Raw genomic sequence first — 26541 nt, 5'->3', positions numbered from 1 at the left:
GCAAAATGATGATTTCAAATGAAAAATGTTGTCATTTTTGTTTCATTGGCTTTGATGTCAATAGCTTGCATAGTTTTAAAAATGCTTTTCCGTAGAGAATCTTCTTGCATATCAACTGTGATCAGAGTATATTGCTACCAAAATTGCTACCAAAATTAAAGTAAAAAATTTGAATCCTCCATGTTTATATAAAATTTTGCTGTTGTGCTACTATTAAAGTCCTTTTCAAATATGTAACATATGTGCCAGGCTTTGTGGTATTATTCATTCAAGTTCTCTATATCATGTCGATAGGCTAATGAATATAACTATTGAAATAACTATTCTGATGCGTCGTAAATAAAAATCTAATTGTTGAAGGTTAGTGGCCACTGCATTTGTTTTCTTCATCTCCTATATAGGTTTTTATAACAAGGGATGTAAAGTATGCTTATTTTCGCCGGGGGGGGGGGGGGGGCAAAATTTGTAACTATGTATCCAAGTTTCAAAATTTTAATTCGTTATAGTGGGGAATATCTATCTCATCAAAGTATACAGGTATATAAATAATTTTGGTTGTAATGCATCATCTGATAGAATAAACATATAAATTGTGTTATCTACGTCACTTTGACTTACATAAAACATATCAATTCAATTGACTTTTTAAGTATGATCAATTTGAAGGCTATCTTGAAGAAGAATTGGACAACTGACTTAATTTTATGGTTAATTAAATTAAAAGACATAAATTATATAGCGTCTCAAGTTATATTGTTATAACCTGGGTTGGAACAGTTTACGCTTGCTTATAAACCGCAAAGCGCTTTATGGTTTTATAAAGCATAACTTGAATTGCCCAGGTTAAGCAGTATAACTTTGATAACAATTAAATTCATTGTTTAATTGTTATTCGATAAATTATACATTAATTGACGACGAATTTTTTTTATTTCCCGATCATGACAAGGAGCACATGGCAGTTGTAACCGGTCAGCAGCGAATGCTCACTCCTCTATGACACAGGAGTGTCTATGACACCTGATCCCACTTCTGATGTTTTGGAGGTCAGTATTAACTCTGCTCCTATTTTGTATAGCTTTTATGGACTTTTGATCTTGAACACTGTTCGTTATCTCTACCTGTTTCATTAATATTTCTAAAGGTTAAGTTATATATTTTTCATATTAAACAAGGAACATATTAAAATGCATTTTCAACAAAGTTTAAATTGAATAACATATGCAAGCTACCTGTGTGAAAGACAGAAAATAAGTTATCGTTGCTGCCGTTCATGGTATAATAACATATTCATTCAGAGGTTTTCTACAAGTGGCTTTTACGATTCATTTCTCTTTTTATTTCTTCATTGACATGTATTCTATTAAAAAAGGTATACCTGATTGAAAAAATTAAGAAGACCATTATGTATTACTTAATAGAGGTGGGACATTTGAATGAAATAAATAATAAGTAACTCGCTAAACATCCCTGTATTAAAAAATAGAGGACTGAATGGATTTTGTTATATACATGTCCAGGACAAGTAGGCTTCATTGTGAAGCAGCCAAACAAATGCCCGGTAAAGATCAATTTTCCGGCGAGATATAGTAATCACATCTCAGCATTGGTTCCCCCCATCATCATCTCTAAACAAATTCCCATATAAGTCTACAGTGGATTGTATTGCTCCATTATTCTGATTAAGCACGGCGTTGTAACTTTTATATCAATAGATGCCAAGGGATCCAATTTTCAGCGAGGCAGCTCTTTCAGTAATAAGTGAATGAATGCAGAAACAAAGGAAAATAAAGTGTGCCTCAAGGAAATGCATAACGATACAGTAATAAAGTGATACTGGTGGATCACTGTGAAGAATAATTTCCTTATCAGGAGACAAAACCAGCAATATGTGCTCTAAATATTTGTATGTGTAAATGTTATACAAATAACAAGACGATGTATTGTGGGGCTAAAGCTCTGACTCTGAGTTCGTTTGTGCTGGGTGCTATTTCTATTGGCACCCTATCATTGTCTGTGGCGACTGATTCCTGGTTGTTTACAGAAGAAGAAATGGACGGCGTCATTGAAAACATGACCATCAAACTCCCAGTGTATGTTCGGTCCGGACTGTTTCGCTTCTGTACTGTGTACCCAGATGCAGGTCAGTGGTTTGATAGAAACTTTCGATCAACATTCTGGTAAATCTGTGAGGTGTATTCAAAAACTGGCACGGTATATTCAATCCCGTTGGTAAATTATTTTTGAATATGGAAAGGGATCTTCACCCACAAAGATGGGTAGATACATCTATCAATTTCTTTTAACTTAAATTCCTGTGTACTATCATAAACTAGTTATAATTTAAATTATGTGTTCTTATTTTGTTGCCCCTGTGCCTGTACGATTTAAAATGCCTTAATTCTTTTGCATGAAGCTTCATACGAAATATGAATATATGACACATCTTTTTAAATATCCTAACATATATAATATATATAATGCATGTATAAAACAGTTATTTTCAATACAAATATTTAATGATAAAAGGAAAGAAGTATCTATCTTCAACAATAAAAACAATCCCAGATAGAGAAAGGAGGACCGTATGTATTCAGAAAATATAAAATTTAGAAATTAATATCTGGATTGTAATTATACGTACACATGTAATTATCGAACAGCCTTTCCAACAGAAAAATCTATTTTAACCTCCAGCTTCCGGTCAATATGGCCAGATGGATTATGTAGCCTTTATTTTCGTCTTCTATGTTCGACATCAATAATTCTGCTTGTTATGAAAAAAATACCCCCCTATTGAGTGAGATTTGTTTTATTCAAAGTAAAATATGTTCGTCTAACATTGTTTAAAACTCAATGTATTTTACTAGTTTTAAGCTTTTTTAAAAGATAATATCTTGAAATATTACTGATTTGGATTTCTATCTTTATTCAAAATACCTTCATCCTATTTTAATAGAATGTTTTTCGATTTTTCTCTTATATTTATTATTAGGAAAAAGTAAATGTTTCTGACCCTTTGTTATTTATAGCGGTTCTTCTGAAAACTGAACCCTACTCCCAATTGTCAGCTGACGCAGAGACATGAGATCGATAAAGATTGACTAGTTATCACCCTAATGGTGTTTGTTGGATTTCTTGCTTTTGACAAACCAAATAAAATTAGACAAGAAAGTTATTCCTGAAGTACTTTGTTTATTGGGTTAATAATGTAAAACATATTGATTCTTCTAAATGGTCTTTGTTTTTCATCCTTACTACACAGTTGAAAAACATTTTGAAAATGTGAAGTTTGCTCCTTTTTGTTTAAAGTAAATTAGTGATTATTTCAAATGAATTTATATTTCCAACGCCCCTATTATGGGATTTTAATTAATTGTAGATTTCAAAAGTTTGAATGAAAAAAAAAGAACTCTGACGTTTGATGTGAAATGTAATCAATATTTTTAATGAAAAAAAAATCATATTTATTCATGGAAAGATTTTATTTGTTATTTTACTTATTTATCTTTCAACTAAGCCTAACCCTAACCTCAAAAATGAATTGATTTACTCCCGTAAAACTATGCTATTTCTTTCCAATACATAGGTGTCGGTAACAAACGTCATAACAGCATTGCATTTTCAATGCTTATACATGTATATATCTTTAACCTCGTCCCCTGGCCCTTCGCCCAGTCTGGTGTTTATGCTTGCAATATAATTACAACTGGTATGACAAAAATTTTCCCTTTTATTTTATCAAAACCTTAAATATTTAAAACGTCAATATCTCAGGTGTGACTTTATCATAAAAAAGTTATCAAACCAGAATCAGTTTATCATACCGATTATTTGAAGGAATATTGATCAATCTTTACTTTTTTTTTCAAAGTGCGTTAATATGGTCCATATTAACGCACTTTGGAAAAAAAAAATTTTTTTCAAAGTGCGTTAGCTTGGTCCCAAATTTTAACGCACTTTGAAAAAATTTTTCAAAGTGCGTAATTTTTCAAAGTGCGTTGTAACACTGCATTGTCTCAACACGCTTTAACCTCGTAGTCTGTAGGTTGAAAAATACACAGCAAGACTTCATTTACTTCAGGTGTTTTTCCGCTTTGATTATCGAACATGATGAACATTATCCCAGAACAGTCACATGAGAAATTATTCATTATCGTGTACGGAAAAAAGGTATGCATAAATGTACAGAGAAAAATTATCAACGTTCGAATAAAACAGTCACGTTTCAGGGGTATAGAGTGAATGTACCAATTGATCAATTAAATCGATTATTTCAGAAAAATTACTCATGCTTATAAATAAATAAATAATTTTGATAATTGATCAATGAAATATTAGATTTATGAATTTTTTCCAAATGATTTCCCCCATTATTCTTCTATGCATGTAAATTAATGCTGTTTTGAAACATTTTAACTATCAGTATTCAAGCTCAAAAGTCCATTAAACATTACAAAATAGGAGCAGAGCAAACACGGACCTCCAAAACATCAGAGGTGGGATCCGGTGCCATGGAGGAGTGAGAATCTCCTGCTGACCGGTCATAGCTGTCGCGTTCTCCTTGTCATGATCGGGAAAGAACGAGATAAATCTCTCGACAATTCAGTGTGTAAATAATTGTCTAAAATAAGTATGAAAAACGTCAGTAAGCGTTTGACTCAGAGATAAATTGTATTTATTGACAAGGTCATTGTATCGACCATAGAACATAGAAAATGATGACTTTAAACGAGACATCTGATATTCCTGTTGGCAACTTGTTTGTCAATAATTTAACTCGTTTTATACATTATACATACGTAGAGCATGCTCTTACGTATCGAATTAACTGAGAGATATGATCCTCGTATACAGATGGTGAAAGTATATTACTGCATTAGTAAGGGAAGTTTACGATGGAAAAGTGTGAAGGCATCACGTTTATCATAAAGCTTGTGAATTGAATTGAACATATTTTATTGACAAAGTCAAAAAGATCGGACACAAGTTCAGTAACTTAGATAGTCCTCTCCTAATATAACATTTTGTGAAATTGCCAAAGTAAAACAAATATATATACATATGGTCTACTACATACATTGTATATATTGTAGCAATAGAAAGGAATAAATACTTTAAATATACAAATATAATTTGAGATGGTGAGAAAAAAAAAGAAGTTATTTTGAAAAACGACCACATTCATTTAAGAAAGTTTGAATAGTCTTGAAAAGTTCAACATTTTGTTCAAAAGTTAGAGAATCATCGGCCCATAGCATTAAATGTACATCTATAATATGTAAATAATTTAATGACAATAGCTTATTCATTAAGGAATTTCTTGCTTTTACATAATATTTACAAACAAAAAACAGATGATATGCATCTTCTAGTAGTCCACAAGAACAATTAGGACTGGTTATTAGGTTACAGCGATATAAATCAGACTTTAAAATACAATTGTGTCTTAATCTTGTATGAATTATGTTCAAAAACCTTTTTCCATAAGAAAAATATTTCTGAGGTTTTACATTACTATTTTGCAGATAGTTTTTGAAAATTTTAATAGAAGTTGCCTCCCTTGTTTTTAGACTAAGGGAATTCCACTTTCTAACAGTATCGGGAATAAATGATTTATTGTAGAGTTCTAATCTGTATTTTGGCAAAGAATAATTTAAAGAATTCCGGGTAGTGTATCCTGAAATATTGCCTCTTGTATCAGGTACTAAGTTTTTCAAGTAAATAGGGACTAAATTATTGTGCATTTTATACATTGTTATTAGTTTTGCCCTATTTCTTCTATATTCCAGTGGTTCCCAGCCTGTTTCCAAATATAATGAATTTCTTGAAGCAATAATTGTAAGCCCAGTAACTATTCTTGCAGCAAATAATTGTACTTTTTCAAGATTCTCAATGTCTGTTTTTGTGCATCCAGACCAAACTTCAACAGAATATTCAAGTTGTGGTCTAATAAAAGATATATACATCTGGGATAGAATATCTCTTGACACCGTAAATTTTAATTTTTTAAGAAGCCCCAGTTTTTTGTATGCTTTCTTTATAATGGTATCAATATGATCAGACCATCCTAAGTTAGACGACAGAAGTATCCCAAGATGTTAGTGTTCTGTAAAATATTCCGATTGGCAATTGTCAAAAAATAATTTAGGAAAATTCTGTACATTTTTCAAATTAAAAAATACTGCTTTGGTTTTCTGTGGATTAAATTTCAATAACCATTTCTTTGACCATTCATCTAGTATTCTGAGATCATGGTTAAGATTTTGTTCAATATGATTAATATTATCTGAACATTGTTGTAAAGAATTATCATCAGCAAATAGTCTGCAAACAGATATCATATTTTCAGCCACATCATTTACATACAATAAAAATAATAGGGGACCAAGTACTGAGCCCTGAGGAACTCCAGCTTTTACTTGTCCTACAGAGGAAAAATGATTTCTATACATGACTTGTTGGGTTCTTTCGCTTAAATAACTATCAAACCAATCTAGCATATCATCATTTATTCCATACAATTTTAATTTGTAAATTAAGCCTTTATGCCAGACCCTATCAAATGCCTTTGATAAATCACAAAACACCATACAACAGAATTTGTCTTCATCAACACTTTTTACTATAGAATGGTATGTTTCTAAGAGTTGATATTAATACTGTGGAATGACCTGGTAAAAAACCTGCCTGGTATTTATAAAATATATTATGTGAATACAAGAAATTGTAAACATGCTTAAAAATTATTCTTTAAAAATTTTGCTTATACAACTCAGCAAAGAAACTGGTCTATAGTTTGAGGTGATGGAAGGGTCATTTTTCTTAAAAAGTGGAAGAACATGTGCTAGTTTCCAGCAGTCTGGAAATGTTTTTAGTGTTAGGGATTTGTTGAATAGTATACACAAAGGTTTTGAGATAGTTTCTTTGCAAGATTTTAACATTTTATGACTGATGCAATCAGGACCTACGGCATTATTGACAGGAATAATAGAAATTATATCAATGATTTCTTGCTCTTGTATTTCAATGTGTGGAAAATTATCTGTACATCTTGACACTATATTTGGGAGCTCGTGATTACTGTCATCTGTAATTGATGTGAAATATTTGTTTAATAGTTCTATTTTATCTATGTCTGAAAATGCAAAACTTTCAGTGCCATTGTTGCTTGTTATATTACCATTAATGTCTTTTTTAAGTACGATATCTAATATTAAACAGAAATGTCAGACTCGGGTGTAAATTTTATCTCAAGTTCATTGGGATATATCAAATCGTCGTAAGAATGAAAATAACTATTGTTAATTGACAATACGTCGTTAATATATCTGAATGTCGAGGTGAAGGCAAGCAAGTGTTTTCTTCTTCTCACCTATAATATTTTGGACTAATTCTGCGTCACATGAATACAAAACTAGGTTTGCCCATAACGGAGCGCAATTGGTACCCATGGGAATTTCATTAGATAGTTGGAAGACCTGGTCTCCAAAAACCACATAGATATTGTCAATCAGAAATTCAAGTATGTTTTTGATATCAACTTCAGAGCACGTGTGTGTGCAACAGAATGCTTTTAACAAAATAATTTTGCAAATGACCATAACAAGGTAAGTTAATTTGGAAGTCTCATTTTTATTAAAAAAGCAGCTGTCAATGATATAAAAAAAATATCCGGATTTGGTTAAACATTTATTGGAACCTGCTAATTTCTAATAAAGTTTCAGAATCCATTATAGATACGGTAATTCAAATTCTCTTTGGTTGTTTTGAATGTTAAAATATCCAAAACTGACATATGCTTTTTGAAGTATTTCTTCCTAAGAAAGGGAACTATGAGTATTAGTTGGATTACCACTCAAAGAATTAAATCCAAGTTCCTCTAAAATACTTTTTATATAATGAGCCTCATAAATGCAGACAATATTGTTACCTGCTTTGTCAGCAGGGACCATTACGTACTGATCATTTTCTATCAAATTCTTTTTGTTAACTTCTGGATTACTGGATACAGAAGGATAGATGGTTTTCATATGGCCCCTTAATCTTATAATACACGATTTTAACATACATCTGATACATTTCATTCATTCAGACAAAGTGTTAATGTCTTCATTTTCATGTCTTACCCATCGGTAAGTAATAATTTAATGAAAGAATCCATTAATACAAAATGCACCAAAACAAGCATTTTCGAAATGATCACTTTTTTTTTTACAGTTTTATCTTTAATTCAACTGTTAGCGAATTAATCGATTATTTATCATTTTTGTGAGTCTGATTTTTCCGATAATCGATCAGGAAAACAATTCGATTGTTTGTAACTAGTAATGTGTTATGCATTATTCCTTCTTTCTTCTTAAACAATCTTTTAAATCTTGGTCTTTGTCAGCCCTATATTTACCTTTCATAATAGCAATAAGAAAGTTAAAACTGAATTTTTTATGTCCAGTATAAAATGTTTCAGTATAAAATGTTTACTTTTACTTCACAAGAAAGAGTTTATAACATATCTGTGCTGAAAGTACTAAAACGTTTGCTTTTGAAGTTCTGTCTTAAAAAAAAATAGAACTTTCGTAGTTTACATTTGCAGAATTATCTTATTAAATGTCGCCTAAATGTGCACTGTTGCATTGAAATAGAAACAGAACTGCAGAAGAAGTGGGAAGGTTAGTTAAATTCAAATGCTATATTAACATCATGGTGTACAGGATGGTACACCAAAACATGACCCAGTGATAGGTTATCTTTGCTAATAAGGTCAATATAACAACGGTAGAATTTTAAAAATGATGATTGTATCGCAATAGGTATATTACGAAGGTAATTATGATAATTGTGACATCATGATTATGATTAATGCAGATGATGATATCATACTCAGGGTATATCATAGATGATAATTATATCATAATGTGCATATTTTGTATAAGCAAATGATTTTGTCACTATGGGTAAATTGTTATATTGCAAGAAATGTTTTGACACCGTGGGTAAATTGTATGTATACATGTATTGCAGAGGTTGGTTGCGTCACTATATAGGTATATTGTATATATTACAGATGACGATTGCGTCACTATGGGTATAAATCTGAACGAAGAAAGATTGGAGGAGAGACTTACATCAACAGCTATAATGCGTAAGTCTAACTTTTACTTACGTTCAGGTCAGGGTTTGAGAATCTACACTAGGTTTAATATTTGCGTCTCTCTCTCTCTCTCTCTCTCTCTCTCTCTCTCTCTCTCTCTCTCTCTCTCTCTCTCTCTCTCTCTCTCTCTGTGTGTGTGTGTGTGTGTGTGTGTGTGTGTGTGTGTGTGTGTGTGTGTGTGTGTGTGTGATATAGAGAAGATAACGTACAATGGTTGATCTACAAAATCTATAATCAATAAAAACAATAAACAGAGCATAAAACACGAACCCCTGTACTTTCCAGAGGAAGAATAAGGGGCCTAGGAAGAGTAATTATCCACTGTTGACCAGCCACTTCCACTGTGAACCCTATATATTTCGTGTTAGAATTCAGCATCAAAACAAACGCCTTCCCTTGTTCCTTGGTATGAAACATTTCAGCCAACCAAGAACTCAATGCTAGGTTATATTTGCTGACAACATTATCACGATCGTACAATGAATAAAATGCTGTGTTTGAACAAAGAATGGTGTTTATTGATTGTATGTTGTTTTCGTCCCATTCTAGAATTTTAACTCATATAAGGACGCCACCAAACACCCTCCAGTGAAGGTCTATATTTAGACCTTTACTCGGCACTCTGGGCCATTGAGCAGTGAGGACTCTTTATCGTGCCAACGACGCCTTCACACAAGGCCTCAGTTTCTCAATATGTATCAGAAATGCATTTTGCTGTTTAACATGTATATATAAAATTACAATTTCTTTTGCAATCATTTAGCAACTTAGACTTGACGCTTTCATTTGAAAATATATAATTGTGTAGTCTCAAATATATGAAATAAGCCTTCAGAAAAAAAAAGTGAAACAGTTGGTCTAGGATGTGCTCTTCTAGAATATATTGATTGACAGATATGTAGACGTACATCTAAAACACAGAAAACAACACGTGGTCTATGTCGGTCTATACGATCCCAACGGTTTAACACCTGTTTAATCGCTTGGTTTTGACTTTATCAAATAAAAAGAAGTTTAACGTGCAGTTCTTGGTACATTTCCAATTGGAAAAACATTCTGGCTTTTCAGTAAGAATAATGTGTCATTTGATCATACTATACTTAGTGCCAGATAATAGGTTATGATTTATGCAGTGAAATAGGTTATGATTTATAATTTCTCAAAGGCTGATTGAAACTAAGTAAAAATTAACCGTGTTTTTTCTTTACATTTTAGCAAGTTTATGTTTATGAATTATAGTGTGTCACTATAGATTTACTGCCTCTGAGTGATAAGCTAGAAGCTAAGTATAATAGGGACGATCTACATGACCAATGTTTGACATTTGCCTTCAGAACTCTCCGTTATTCGAACACTCTGACTTGTTTGTATAATAGAATTATCGTTTGCATTCTAACAGAAAATAGATTAATTTGAATACTTTGTGTCTGGATGTAAATTTGTAAAATAGGTCAGTTTTCCCTATAGGATTTAACATAATTAAGACGAAACTAAAGATAGACTTGTCTGTGAAAATTAGTCTGAGGTTTCTATTATAACACTGCAGGCTCACACATTTATACTCTGAAAATAGAGGTCCACAAGGGATAAATAAATTGAAGGGCGGTTCTTATTATACCCTTGAGCAAAGTGTAGAACATGTCTAAAATACATAATAAAGAGAAAGAATGTCTGCCAAACGATAACTGCCTCGGTTCACTTTATGCATAAAACGGCCTTGTAAACATACCAATTTATTGACTAACACTTTATGTTCCATTTTAAACATAAATCAATTGAGATTTAGTACTTTAATTACTTTTCTTCTTAAACTCCAAGTCTTGGAACAGAGGCTTTATGGAATTGCAATGTTCTTGAATTTTAATGTAAACAGGTATATTTGAGTACTTTCAGAGAAGAAAATAATATAAGAGCACCCTCTGATCTAAACAATAAAACATGTCTTGTAATCCTCAGAAACAGTTCTATCATTCACTATTTGCTTATTTTAGATCAGAGGTTGCACTTATATTATTAAATATTGAAAAATAGCTTTTTAAAAATAGCTTTAAAAATTGGCTGTTATTGTAGACTTTTTTCCAGAAAATAAGGATAATTTCGTGACGTCATAATGCATTGACTAGCCGGAAATTTACATCATTTATGATATATATGCAATTGCCAAAGGTCTAAATAATTTTTAATGCATTCTTAAGGTCAAGATCTAGTAAATGGAAGGTGCCTACAGATTTTTCAAATTTAAGAAATTAATTCCTTTAATGATGCTTTATAACATTACCTTGGTCAAAATAGGTGTTTCGGGGCATAATTTGTAGAAAAACAAGATGAAAAACCATATTTTAAACTGTCATTTTCAATGAAAAATTAAGAAAAACAGTAATGGAAATGGGAGTTTTTCCAATATCAGACAAAGAAAAGGTATCCAGATTGCCTACAGTTTTTCAGAAAACGGTTATTTGTATGTTCTTAGTCTAGAGCTACTTTACTATAATGTTAAATCTATGTGATATAATTCCATGCATTTTCTACATAATACCGTAAAGTACGGGAAAAAGAAAGTTGAAAGTGATTATGACGTCATAATAGATTTAGCACTTAACAGTTATTCTAAAGTCATTTACTAGATCTTGACCTTAACTAAAATTAAGCAGTTTCAGTTTTTCAAAAAATCACAGGGCCAAAGAGGCCATAAGTGAACCTTGTTCTTTGCGCGCTTCAAGAGATCGAAATTCCAGAGTCTAGTTTAGAACAGAGGATTCTGACGCCTAAGAAGTAATTCATAGTTAAAACGAAGTAAAATACTTCAAATTCCTTCTATGAAGGATTCAGTCTATATAGAAACATCATATAAACCTTATATTCTTCAAAATATACATGCGTAGGTTGTTGTGAGGTAATTTGTATGCTGCGAAAATTAATATTTAAAGAAAAATACAACAGAGGTCAGTGAAAAATACAACAATTTTCAAAGACAAATAAAACAATAGTCAAGGGAATATACAACAATGGTCAAAGAAAATATACTACGAAATGTCCGAGTAAATACAACACATAATTGGTCAAAGAAAAATACAACGAGTGTCAGAAAAAATACAGCAATGGTGAAGGAGATCAGAGAAAATTCGACAAATGTCAGAGAAAAACACAACCTTATCAGAGAAAAATACAACAATGATGATAGAAAAATACAATGAATGTCCAAGAGATACACTGATCCGTGCTTTTCCTGGCATTCAAAAGTTTATTCTACTAGATTATATAACATATAAATATAGACACTTTTTTTTACATGTAATTGTGTAAACATGTCTAAGTTTATGTTGTCAGGATTTTTGATAAAAATTTGTGTCATCTGTCCATAAGACAGTTAAACGATCATTAAAGAGATATAAAGCTTTTAAGCATAGCAGCATAACAGAACAAAGCAAAACATGATGCTAGATTACGTACTAAGTATTTCATATATCACACACAAAAAAAAAAAAAAAAAAAAAAAAAAAAAAAAAACGAGGAGAAGAACACCAAGATAAATTGCATTAAAATAGGAATAACTTTTTCCTAATTAGCTTAGTGCGACCATTAATGCTGATGTTAAGGTCACATCCATACATTTTACCGACCCTGCTGAAGAGAAGACAGCTATTCCCTGTCTATATAAAAAAAACCTACATCTATGGTTTAAACCTTAGTGTTTGGTTGCGGTAATTTATTCTATGAATTTTTGTAATTAAATAGAAAAGTTTAACGTAGAAGACAGTATACGAGGGATGTTCAATAAATAATGTCATAAGCTCGATTACTTACAACATAGAAATCATATGACATTAAGCTAGACTTTCTCTCATAATTGAATCTTTAATGAATTGATAACAGTTTATTTGACCACTTTTCATCACATAGTTTCATCGTGAGAAGCTGGGAAACAATGGCTATTCGAGACACTGCATTATGAATGAATGGTAAAGAATCAGTAAACTAGAGTGAAAATAAAAGTTTCATTAAAGCTGCTGTAAATCTCACAGAAATTTTCACTGAAATACATGACATTTACATCAACCATTGCCTGTTTTATAGACAAATAAGCAAGCGGATTTCAATGACAAAAAATGACTAAAACTTATGTACTATTTGCTCAATTTCAACAAATAATATCTGATGATGTATGACTGACTTTGAGACACATAGCAAATTTAATAGACATCATATCGGGAGTAGTTTACAATATTTCTAAGAAGCGTTTGACGGTAAAAAAGCTTGGTACTCAAAGATCACTCTTTATTTTGAAAAATGAGTGAAAACGACAGCGTGTAGGAATGTCTTAACAATTATTTTAAAATATCAATAATTGTAGTTATCCACGTTTGTTTCATATTCAAACAGATAATGGAACATGAATCTATTGCTTAAAACACTCAATACAAAATTTACCATAAGATGTACTTGATAAAAACAGCAATGGTCCGACAAGAGCAAAGGTATGCAAGAGACCAAGGACAGATTAATATGCAATTTTCTTAAATATTAGTGGTACTGTTGTTCAATTTCGTATTCGGGGAGACAGTTTAATTTCTGGAGGAGTCTAGAAAGCAATTTTTTTGCAAAAAAAAAATCGAAAGGTTTATTAGAGGAAGGACCTAGAATCAGGAATCAACTACATTAAATTTCTTCATGACAGCGTCCAAACCCGCACCCCTGAAGAGTAAAGGGGTTTTCGGGATAAAAAGAAAGTTAATATTTTTTCACATTAACAATATTCGCAAGATCTTTGACCTTTTGACTTGTTTCTATTTCCAAACTTGAAAAACCACCTCTCAGAAAGAAGAAACAAGTCCAGGAAATCATTGGATCTGCCATGTTCCAGTATACTAAGGGTCATACCCAAAAATGAGTTCTAAATACAATCAGAAATTAGATAAAAAATTTACGGACATCTGTTTTAATCAAAAGAGACAAATAAGCAAATTCATGAAGACTAAATCATTGAAAAGCGTCTTTTGCTTCTTTCCCAGCCCTGATGACATTATTTATTGAACGTCCCTCGTATCAAAGCATATCTAGTGCCCTGTTCACACGACGAGTTTAATTCGCAGTAAATTAATGCGAAGTAAACTAATGCGAATCAAAATTTCACATCTGCAGCCCGGCATCAGCACAGCTATTATGACGTCATTTGCAAATCACGTCACCTTATGCAGAAACAGATCCATTTGACATGATGACAAAGTGTCTGTATACATGTTTTAATGATAAACAAATTTTCTTTAGTTTTTCACTCAAAAATAGCACAAGTACCTATAGCTGACCACCGACAAGTGGCATTTGACTCAAGTTTGCCATTACTCATGCGTCAGAATTTAATTCGAATTAGCTTTGCTTAGCGTTCACACGGAGTAATGCATCGTCTCAAGCCACGGTCCGGAGTAATTTAACGCACAGTGAATTAATCTGAATTAACTAATTCCCATTAAATTCTCCGTGTGAATGCTAAGCGAAGCTAATTCGCAGTAACTTTACGTTTAATTCGAAATATATACATTTGTGGTATCTTTCCACTATATAAACATACAGAGAGATACATAATATCTTCAATTCTGTATGAAGTTTGTCGGAGGTCAGAGGTCAATACATGGCTGAATCACACGGCGCAATAATATCTACCGGTACAAAATGACTTGCTCTAGGCCTACTTGCTTTTCATGTATAGGTATGAACAGAATAAGCATGTAATATAATTATTATATTATTTACAATGTAAACGAGTACTTCATACATTTTTGGCTATCGATTTAACCTGCGTACATAGAGAATATACACATGAAAACTAGCGTTTGTTTACAACTTTTATGACACTTTTGTCAGCTGTACAGTCTCTAACGTTTATCCTAATTTTTTGGGTAGACCTTTAGTTAAAATTCCATGAAAAACTATTATAATATTTTCATTAAATTCTACTCACGATAAATGTGTAAATCTGTTGGAAAATATCAAAGCATTGCAATCACGCCACAAACAGCTGACAAACACTTCGGAGTTGTCGTAACAATAAGCTGTCGCCAGTGTCTCCGTGTTTTCATCATAAATATGCCTTTATTCATTGAAATCGTAGATTGAATGTTTTTGATCAAATCCAATTGATTACAAATTAACTGGCACGGTGTCAAGTGTTTCCATCCATCGGATCCATCCATCCCTCTCTGGCGACCGAAATTCCTCCAACTTTTTATCATCGATCTTCGAATCCGACGTATTTCTTGTGTCTTTTCAGCATTGATTATCAGTTTTTACGAATAAAAATATTCCCAGACAACAATCTGTTCACTATTACCGATCAGAATTAGCCTTTCACAAAATATTCCCTTAGAAATAAAATCCTTAGCCTGGTGAATTCGAAGCGTAACCGCCATTCAAGCCGATTTACACCTTGCGTCATTTTCCAAAATCTACGACGGACGGTTAGTGCAATAATTTAATTCGAAAATATTCAATTGTCTGTCTCAAATGTATATATAAGTAATAAATAACAAGTTTGTAAACTTCAATGGGAATTGAAGTGGGTCGGTACGTGATCAAATCTTCTGAGAAGGCCTTCGGCTTTCACAGGATTTGATCACGTGACCGACCCACTTCAATTCCCATTGAAGTTTATAAACTTGTCATTTATTTCTTAACTATAGTACACTATAGTAATACTGTGGTTTCATCAACCTTCGTTGAGCACCAATTTTCGACGATTTCATTATTGAGCAGATCCACGAATACAAATGTTCATTGAATTAAGAAATATGATGTTCATTTGTATGGGCAATAATATTGTCCACGAAGTTACGTGTCCTCGAAAACGTCTGTTTTACAAAATCCACGAAAATTGATGCCAACAAAAATTGCTGAAACCACGGTATATTATTTTTCGTTAGGGCAACTACGAGATATAAACCTCGTATACAGGTGACAAGGAGAGCAAATGACTGAAAAGCTAGTCATCTTGTTCTTTGTTTTAGTTGATAGCAGTGTTGAGGATTGCTCTAGATAAATTAATGTTGTTGTTGCTCTTGAGACAACAAGGTGCTGATGCTGTTTCCACTCAGTGAGCTTGTGTTGGTTGCAATAATGTTTTGTTTTCCAGTGCTGACGGGAAGAACAATAGGTTCCCAATCTCAAAACTTTAGATGAATTCTCTTATGACCTTTGTATGTTCACTGTATGGATTATAACACAGAGAAAGTCTAAGGTGTTCCCTTCGATAATAATTTGAATTGATTGTAATTTTTTCGACCATTTTTGTAGGTGCTAACAGAGTGTCTACGGTGTTCCCCATTGTTTCTCTGATTCTGCTTGTGATCGCCACAATTCTGAGTGTTATAGGAAACATCAACCATGACGTCAAAACCCTTATATCGTCCGGAATTCACATCTTATCAGGTCAGCAGTACATTTATATGGTTAAGTAAACCACAACGTATATATCAATTATATTATAGCAATTTTAACACACTGTTTTAAAAATAAATTATATATATATCAACCTTTTTTGGCAATTTTGACTGCCCTAGTAAAGCCTCGTGCATGTATTCCGACGTTCTAAAAGCATGGTGACGTCACGTATATTGCAATGTTTACGCCATGGCGTCATGGTTTCAACTGCAGAGATGTGCCTAAATCCGTCGAAAATAGCTAGTTTTGGACGGTCAAATGTGAAAAATATGTTGCAGGATAAACCAAATACATGATAACTCTCTTGAAATATAAGCGATATTTGGGCTCGGGTCGAAAACGTAAGAGGGCTCGGCAAGCCTCGCCCTCTATCACGTTTTCTTACCCTCGCCCAAATATCGCTTATATTTCAAGACAGTAACCATGTATTTTATATGTAGGACTGATGCTGGCCGTCGGAATTATCCTCTATATATCCGCCATAAACGATGAGGTTGGACATCGCCCAAAGCCGTCGGAGGCAGACGACGACACCAAGAAGTTTGGTTACGAGTATGGCTGGTCATTCTTCTTTGCCGGGACGTCTTTTCTTTTCATCATGACGACAGCAGTTATCCTTGTGTCGCTTTATCTACAACGAAACTCAAAACGCGAGGATCTCGTGAAGATTATCCCGGGTTTAGGTGACGTAGTGGATAATGACATCACTGATGACGTTTTTGCAACAAACAATCCAACAATAATTTTATGAAAATATGTCGATTACATGTTGTTATGATATTTATTATTACATTTCAATGTCTTTTCCTATAATTATTTTCTCTGTGATATTTTCAAAAAAGGTTGTGTTGAAGATAGGCATGATTTTGACAACTGCTGATTTATGCTCAATATCAAACTATCATCTTGTTGTAAATGGTCATGATCTTTTTTTCTTTGATTCAATCAATTATATGTCAGCATTTTTTTTTAATTGTTAACAGTGGCAAACAACGCCATTTGCTTAATATTTATCACGAATTTCATTGCATTTTTCCGAACTTTCGGTAAAAAAAAAATGATTTTATGTAATTTTTTTTATATTCAAATATTCTAAATCAAGCTTTTACCATTGTAAAACTGTACATTTCATTTTCTGAAAAGTGTTTAATGTAATCATGGTAATAAAAAGCTGAATTAAAAAGAACTGGCTGTAAAATTTTATACAATAGTTTAAACTACCAGGAACGGTTGAAAAAAACAAGTTGTATAGCGTTTTTTAGCGGGGCAAAAATATATTTTGATTGCTCATAGATTTGTGGAACAATTGTTACAGTTAAGTTGATGCAGCAGTGATTCAAACAACCTCGTTCAAAGTCAGCGTTTCGTAAATTCTATTTCAAATATAGTGTCCTTGCATGGGGCTCATTCCGTGGTCAAATTCCGTATAAAACAAAGAACTAACAATTTGTATGAAACAAGTCAGCCAAAGTAGGCCAAATGATAGGTTATATTTGCTAATAAGGTCATTATAACAAAATAAAGTATACAAAATGCTGACTGTGGACGAAATCGGTTGATATCCCTGTAACGTCAACTTATCTGTCAATAGCCTGCCTTGGTTTGAAAACTGTTCGTACTTGACAGGTAAGGCATTCGATATTAGGGTTTTTGAATATCAACTTATCTGTCAGTAGCCTGTCTTGGTTTGAAAACTGTTCGTACTTGACAGGTAAGGCATTCGATATTAGGGTTTTTGAATATCAACTTATCTGTCAGTAGTCAGCCTTGGTTTGAAAACTGTTCGTACTTGACATGTAAGACATTAGGGTTTATGAATATTTCAAACTATATATTCATTTACTGGCTATTATCAGCCAAAAAGTGCTGCCATGTATGGTCCTTTTAAAACTAGTTAAACATAATCACATAATTATGATCACAAAATAGCATAGGCGTTATTTGAATTCACATATAAATCTTAATTAATAAATTAATAAAATCTTTCTTGTTTGTTTCGTGTCAAGAAGAATGAATGCAGTAAATGGTCACAAGCCTAAGGGGTATGGCATAACACTCAAAAGATTATGTAAAAGATTGAATTGCATTACCTTAGTTCAGTCATAAAATACTCCTTCATTCTTTTAGCCCTTTTACTACCACATAAGTGTCAAGGATTATGTGTTCTTTTTGTCTTTTTCATTCAATTTTCTTTTTATTCTTATTTATTTATTTATTTTTGCAAACAACTCATATCGACACCCTATATGACTAAGCTTATAAAAAGCTAAGTGTAGACGTAAAACTCATCATTAAAAATTGATTCCGCGCCATCTAAATCAGAATAACTGAGAAACAGTGTTAGATCACTGGCAAGTTAACTAAGTATATCAAATCAAGGGAATGCCATGCTGGGATGAACATTTCAAAAATGCACTCATCTCTGCCAATTGTTATTTCAACCTATTTATAATTCATGGTCATAAATAACACTTAATACTAATGCTGGGGTCTTCTGAGATTAAAAATGTGAGTAAATGTCATATATCCCATTCTAGCTGTCACCGTCCGTCATGTGAAAACCAAGAATTATTGGAGCCTCTTGGGACGGGTAAACCCTGACCACTCTAACTATTCCTTCCTGGTTCTTCTCTAGATATCGTACAGGAGTATGTCGAATGGATACCGTAAAGCGGGCTATTTTTGCGGGGTGCTAATTTAAGTTTATTTTTGCGTGTTGATGTTTGTCCGCTAAAATATTAATCGATAAAATAGTCAGTACTTATTTTAGTGGTTATCTGCAAAGATCTGAACCTCTGTGTCCCTTAAAATAAATTACGCCAAAATTATTGCCAAATTTTACACCCGCCAAGGAAACCGTCAAGATTTCCACAAGTGCGATGTACCCTTTTGTCGCTATTCGGTAGTCAATTTTCGTTCCGTCTGTAGTGATGCTACGGTATGAGAGACCCAGTATGATAAATATAAATAATTGATTGATTGTGTATTTTTTTTATGTCTCATTCAAGAATTTTTCATTCATACAGAGGCGTCTTAATTGGATAAATATGGAGTCTTTACAAAATAATAGGAATGCATTACAAAAGTGTTTCGTTTTTTTTTTAAACAAATCCCACAGTGGCTCTCATAGCCTCCAAATCCTGATAAAACACGTTGTAATTTTCTTGGAGATGAGCCAAATCAAAAGGTCATGCCAGCTTCATTTCACTCACAACATTTAGTTAATGAAGATTTTGGTGATACTAGAAGATCAACCGAAGATAAACCGAAGTTTAGAACTAATTCAAAGATTCTAGTAATGATATTTAGGCCGAAATAAAATTAGTGTTTGTTTGGTATTGGCTCCCGACTCATTAAAATGCCCCATCCTGAAAAAAATTATATTGAGCAAAAGTAAGAAGAAATTTTTCTATTAAATCAATACTTGGCCTGTTATCACATGGACCACATAAAACACTTATGTCAGTTCTGTGCAAAATCAGGAATCTTTGTTGATAGTAGATACTTTTATCAAAAAGTCAGAAAATGTGTTTCTGCTGCTTATTGAGATTTTTATCAACAATTAAAAATTTATCCTCAAATTTTGAAAAAAAAAATTCCTCCCTAAGTCTTGTGTCTAAACCCCTCCAGGCAGCCATTCCAAACAAACATTTTTTTTAAGGATGGCCTTATCCATGTTACCGTTGTTTCTTTTTCTTTCTTCTTTTTTTTTTGGTATAGATCTATCTATAGATGTATATTTTATTTAGTTTTGTCATAAATAAAGATAAATTTCCCTATTTACCCCTATTTATATGGAAAATTAATTTGTCAAAGAACATTCTGATTGTCCTCCAAAGTTGTTATTAGTCCCCTACTGGTGAAACCGGAGGTTTCCTCTGAGTCTGTCCGTCCGTCTAGCTGTCCCTCTGTCTGTCAGTCTGTCCAACTCGGTTTTCGCACTTTTTTCTTCACGCTTGCGGATATTGAGCTGATTTTTGTATGTAAGTGTATTTTGATGAGTTACAGATCAAGTTTGAATTTCGTTTCCGTTCCGTTGACGGAATTATGGCATTTTTATTATTTTTTTTTATAATTGGGAGTACGATCGGGTTTGTGATGCAATAAATTAATGTTCCAAACAAGTTTGTATCCTAAAGAGAAAAGGGGATCCCAGAAGGAAGACATGTATTGCTTATGCAATACTCTCAGAATGTTTGTTTTAAAGTTGGTCGGGTTTCTGCCTTACAAAATCTATGTAAATTTGGATTGGTAGTAAATGTGTCTCGATTTTTATATTCAAATAAAGCAGATTTTATTTCAAAATATTGTTACATAAAACATATAGAGATAACGAACAGTATTCAAGATCAAAAGTCCATAAAACTATTCTAAATGGGAGTAGAGCAAACACGAACCTCCAAAACATTGGAGGTGGGATCAGGTGCCATGGAAGAGTGACCATCCCTTGCCGACCGGTCACACCCGCCGTGTGCTCCTTGTCATGATCGGAAAATAACGGAAAATCCATCGTCAATTTAGTATATAAATAATGGACTAACAATCAGTATGAAAAACGTCAGTCAACATATGACTCAATGATAAACTGTATTAATTCTGCTGACAAGGTCATTGTATCGACCATAGAACTTACGAAATGATGACTTTAAACGAGACTGTGAAATATTCTTGTTTCATAAACTTGTTTGTCAATAATTTACCTCGTTTTAGAAATTGTTCAAACGTAGAGCGTGCTTTTGTGTATCGAATCAACTGAGATAAATAAATTCTGTATGCAGGTGATGAAGATATATTATAGCATAAGTAAGGGAAATTGACGATAGAAAATTGAAGTCATCACGTTTATCATAATTATAGCTTGGTTGTTAGATTACCATTAACGTCTTTTTCAAGTAAAATATTCAAATATGAAACAGATGTGTCAGACTCTGTGGTATCTTTTATCTCAAGCTCACCAGGATATATCGAATCGACATAGGAATGGAAATTGCCATCGGTAATTGACAATACGTCGACGATATATCTAAATGTCGAGTTGAAGGTCACATTAAGTACTTTGTTTTTTCATGCATAAGATTCTGGACAAATTCTGCCTCATATGAATAGAAAACTAGGTCTGCTAATAACGGAGCGTAATTGGTACCCAATACCCATGGATATTCCAATAGATTGTTGGAATACCTGGTCTCTAAAAACCACATAAATATTGTCAATCAGAAACTCAAACATCTTTTTGATGTCAACTTCAGAGTACTTGTGTGTACAATCAGAATGTTTTAACAAAAAAATTTTTGCAAATGACCAATGACAAAGTAAGTTAATTTACGAGTTCCATTTTTATTGAAAAAAGCAACTGTCAATGATATCAAAAAGCATGGAGTTTAATTTATCAAGGGGAATAGTTGTGTATAAAGTTGAAAAGTCGTAAATTTTTAAGCTGTTAATTTAGGTAAAATCTTGTAATTTCAAATTGTCCAAAAGTTCCTTGGAATTTTTAAGTATCCAGATCTGATTTACACCACTTCTTGAATATATTTTTGCACAGAACTCTAGAAGTTTCTCCGTCACTACTTCACTATCTTTGTGAGGAGTAAAGAAAGAGGCTTGGTTGAACATTTACTGGAACCCGCTATGTATCTTTGTTTGTAATGATTCCTATGAAGATTCGGAATCCAATGCTGTTTGACTTTTTTTCACACTCATTGATAGCCCATTATTTATACACTGAGGTGTCCACGTACATTTTTACATTATTTCCGATTATGACAAGGAGCACACAGCGGGCGTGATCGGTCGGTAGGGAATGCTCACTCCTTTGTGGCACCTGATCCCACCTCTAATGTTTTGGAGGTAGATGTGTTTGCTCTGCTCCTATTTTTAAATGTTAAATGAACTTTTGACCTCCAATACTGTTCGTTATCTCCACATACCTGTATTTAATGTTGTCATTTTTTTCCAGGAGGCATGGTCGACATTTGAAGCCAACATAAACATATTTTTGACACATGAATCATTCCAATATTTAACACTTCCTATTTCTGTTTTAACATTAATTGAAACTGATAGCTGACAGTTGCAAGCTCTTCTTCACATCAACGGAATTCTGAAACAATAGTATCGCGTGCATCGCGCGGAAATTGCGACTAAATCGTCCCTCTTCAAACAATTTCCAGTCATTAGAAGTGATTAAAGCGAAGAGGGAGAATTATATGGTATCAGAAAAATACAAAATGGTCCGGCTTGACGCCACTGCTTCAGCGGATAATTTGATAAATGATTCTCTGATCGCGAGAGGGTGTAGCTTTTCATCTTTTTCCATTGATTTGATTATTTGTATTAAATGCTGTACAAAAAGAATTGTAATCTTAGAATAAAGGAATCCGGAAACCCCGTCCTTATGATGTTTGTGGTGAATCGAATCCTTGTCACCATCTTCCGTTTTTTTAGAGAAAACGAGTCACCGACTTTTTTTTTTTATTTTACTTTTTGCGATTTTTTTGGTCATTATTTGTTAATACATCTTTATTTGTTTCTTGTTGTAGGGGGAGGGGGGGGGGGGGGGGGATATTTCCGATAAGGTAAAGGAACTGAAGAGTGATTCGTTAAAAAATCTACAAACAATAAAAATAAATTGACCAAGGCAAACAGGCGGATACCTGAAAACATCTGCATAAGGACCAGGTCCTATGAAGAATCATAAATGATATATGCCTTATTCTCTGTCTACAGCGGGCAATAGAGGTCGGAACGTTAACTAATACATCCTAAGAACATCATTTTACAGTTAATTTCCTTGTTTAGGTATCTGGAACACGAGTTGCCAATAAGCAGAAGCCGATGTCAAGCTAGAGGAGGAGAGAAAAACATGGACTCAAGCTTAATTTCTTATTGATCCAAGACTCGGGGAACAAAACATTTTTGGTTCCAAGTGAGTATGATTCAATAATTATTCTACAAATGACTGAAAAAAAGGGTATGTAAAAAACAAGAGTTTGTACAACTATAGATTCTTTTCGGTTCCGTTGAAAGTCGTGTGCCATTTAAACATATATAAACTCCTTTTGAACATCAACATTTATTTATACGGCAGGTGTGACCGGTCGACAGGGGATGCTCACTCCCCCTGATCCCACCTCTGATATTTTGGAGGTCCGTGTTTGCTCCTATTTTGTAATGTTAATGGACTTTTTAGCCTGGAGACTGTTCGTTATCGTCACATTTCATATAAGAATATTTTGCTTTGTAAGCCTCAACTTTAACTAACATTTAATTGTTTTTTACTTTCTAACACTGATCTCTTTTACAATACTGTAATCAGTTTCAATTAACATATATCACCAAAATTATAATAAAAAGGAAGAGAAAAAGAATAGAAATAATGTTTTAATCTATAAAGAAAGTAATTCATCATGTTTATGTTTCAATAAATACCTGTGCATATGATATAATTGCTAGGACCCCGAAATGGTCAGAATTTCAAAACAGAGACAAATCTGCAACGAGAGATCACGCGGTTCTATATTTATATAATGCCTGAAAATAGACAGCTGACATACGAATGATGGTAGAGTGAGGGGGTTCCCATGATTGACTTCACACCATGGACCAGTTTGAACCTATAGTATACAGTTATTTATTATCTAATCAATCAATATAACAGAATATCCCTCCCAAGGTACTAGGAATGGCTTAATGTGTTCTATCTGCTCAAAGCCAACGGCAGAGGCAACTTGTTTTGTTTTGAACATATTTTATTGACAAGCAAAAGGATAAGAAACAAGTTAGCACAATGAGTTCTTCTCATGTAGCATCAAAATATTCACATAGTCATGACATTGAATAGGTGTTTTATTTCAAAATGATATATTATACTACAAAAAATATAGGTCTTTAATATATCTAGCCGGTTCAATGGCTACAAGATGTCATTTACAAATTATTGATAGGGCGGTAAAAGGATCGCCATCCAGTAAGTAAAATAGCTAGTTCAGAGAAATTTATACATGCAAAAAATAGTCAAAAATATCACGATGAAATATGAGGATTTTTTACAAAAAATAAACCAAATGCTCTTCCTGTCTGGCTTCAACAGTACAAATTCTGATTATCAGAATATTACGTTTAAATAAGTCTTGGTTCAAACACAAAGCTGTGCTAATTTAGTATGAATAATATTAGTAATACGTTTACAATCCCTTATAGATGTAAAAATTTGATCAGCTATTGTGGCCCCGCCCTACCTCCGGGCGTCATGATTGGAACAAAATTGAATCTGCCCTACCTGAGGATGCTTCCACGTTAGTTTCATTTTTCCTAGCCTAGTGGTTCTTGAATAGACTTTTAAAAGATTTTTTCACAAATTCATAATTATCTCCCCTTGGAAGAGGCTGTGGCCCTTCATTTGTACAAACTTGAATACCTTTCACCCAAGGATACTCTTTGGCAAGTTTGGTTGAAATTAGCCCAGTAATTCAGGAGAAGAAGATGAAAATGTGAAAAGTTTCATATAGATACACAAACATCTTTCTGTCAACTTCAGAGTACTTGTGTATACAATAAGAATATTTAAAAAAAAATAATTTTGCAAATGACCAATGACAAAGTGACTTAATTAACAAATTCAATTTTTATTGAAAAAGCATATTCAAGTGGTCTGTATCAAAAAGTTGGACTTTAATATTTAGTAGGGAATGGTTTTTATATAAACTTGAAAATTTCAATTTTTTTAATAACATTTTTCCTGTTAATTTTGGTAAAATTTATATAATCAGTCCTCAAGTCCTTTGAGTGTTTAAGTATCCACATCTAATTTACACTACTTCTTGAATGTATTGTCCTTCACTACTATTAATATTTTAGTGATGAGTAAAGACAAAAAGGTTTTACGGAGTTTTAGAATCCGATATAAAAAATATAATCAAATTCATTTTGGTTGATAGGGATATTAAAATTTTCAAAACTGCCACATGATTTTGAAGAATTTCTTCCTTAGAAAGGGAGCAATTGGTACAAGATGGATAACCATTAATAGAAATTAAAAATTATTGACAGGGCAAACGGATCTTCTTCTAAAATATCAATTTGTTAAGTACAAAGTTATATATGCATAAAAACCTTAACAAATCTGCTGGAATAATCAAATAATCTGAAGATCCCTGAATTTTACCAGAAAGAATGACAACTCAGGTAAGATCAGTAAACTCTGAGGCTTCACTTTCAGTGTTCCAAACACCTCACATTCAGTACTAGTACTATTACTAGTACTAGTGTGTCCGACAACATGTAAGCTTTGTACTTGACAAGATAATCAATTTTTTTTCTAGGCTATGTGACTGTCATTCTCTCCACTTTCAAAATATGAAGATTTTGTAAAAGATTTTCCAGCTTATTAAATATCATTTATTAATAAAAAATAAAGAATAACAATACAAATAACTGGCAAGGTACAGTTACTTTACATGTACAACAATATGCACACAACATGTTTCATCATGACTTGTAACGTATTAATGATAAAATGCTTTATAACATACTTAGTACACTTCCTCAATATGTCAAAATTAAAGTCATTAGGGAGCAAAGTTTTAACCAGAACATGCATTTAAGGTAGTATAAAACACTCATGAAATATGTTTTAACCAATTCTCATAACTTCACTGGAAAAAAGAATCACATCACTGTAATGGCAATATGTTATGATCTTTGTGAGGAAATTTAAAGCCTGTGACATGCTTTTGCCATCCTATACAAATAATTAGAGAATCCTAGACATTGGTCATTCCAGAGCCTACATATTATTATGTGTTTATGGTCTGTTATTAAATGCAAAGTAACTTGTGTACTACCTTAACCCCTTCCATGGCAAAGATTTTAAGTTTAGATTTCAATGCATTTTTTCAGGTATTTCTTGTAATTTTTGTATATACCAATATATGTATAATCTGAATGCAGGTATTGTG

The 26541-nt window shown here is 32.8% G+C and overlaps 1 protein-coding gene across 1 annotated transcript; it reads left to right on the top strand.

Annotated features, from left to right (window-relative positions):
- Positions 1-1588: 1588 nt before the first annotated feature.
- LOC134247816 (voltage-dependent calcium channel gamma-5 subunit-like) lies at positions 1589-17756 on the top strand. The gene is made up of 4 exons (XM_062730211.1): positions 1589-2143; positions 9065-9142; positions 16436-16570; positions 17023-17756. Exons 1-4 carry the CDS (start codon positions 1909-1911, stop codon positions 17331-17333), a joined length of 759 nt encoding a protein of 252 aa, XP_062586195.1. The 5' UTR covers positions 1589-1908; the 3' UTR covers positions 17334-17756.
- Positions 17757-26541: the final 8785 nt, after the last annotated feature.

This window comes from Saccostrea cucullata, unplaced genomic scaffold (genome assembly GCF_032062105.1).
Source record: "Saccostrea cucullata isolate Sc308-1 unplaced genomic scaffold, CSIRO_AGI_Scuc_v1 ctg295, whole genome shotgun sequence".
NCBI lineage: Eukaryota > Metazoa > Mollusca > Bivalvia > Ostreida > Ostreidae > Saccostrea > Saccostrea cuccullata.
Note: the sequence above shows the minus strand (reverse complement) of the source record. Positions and strands in the feature narration are given on the sequence as shown.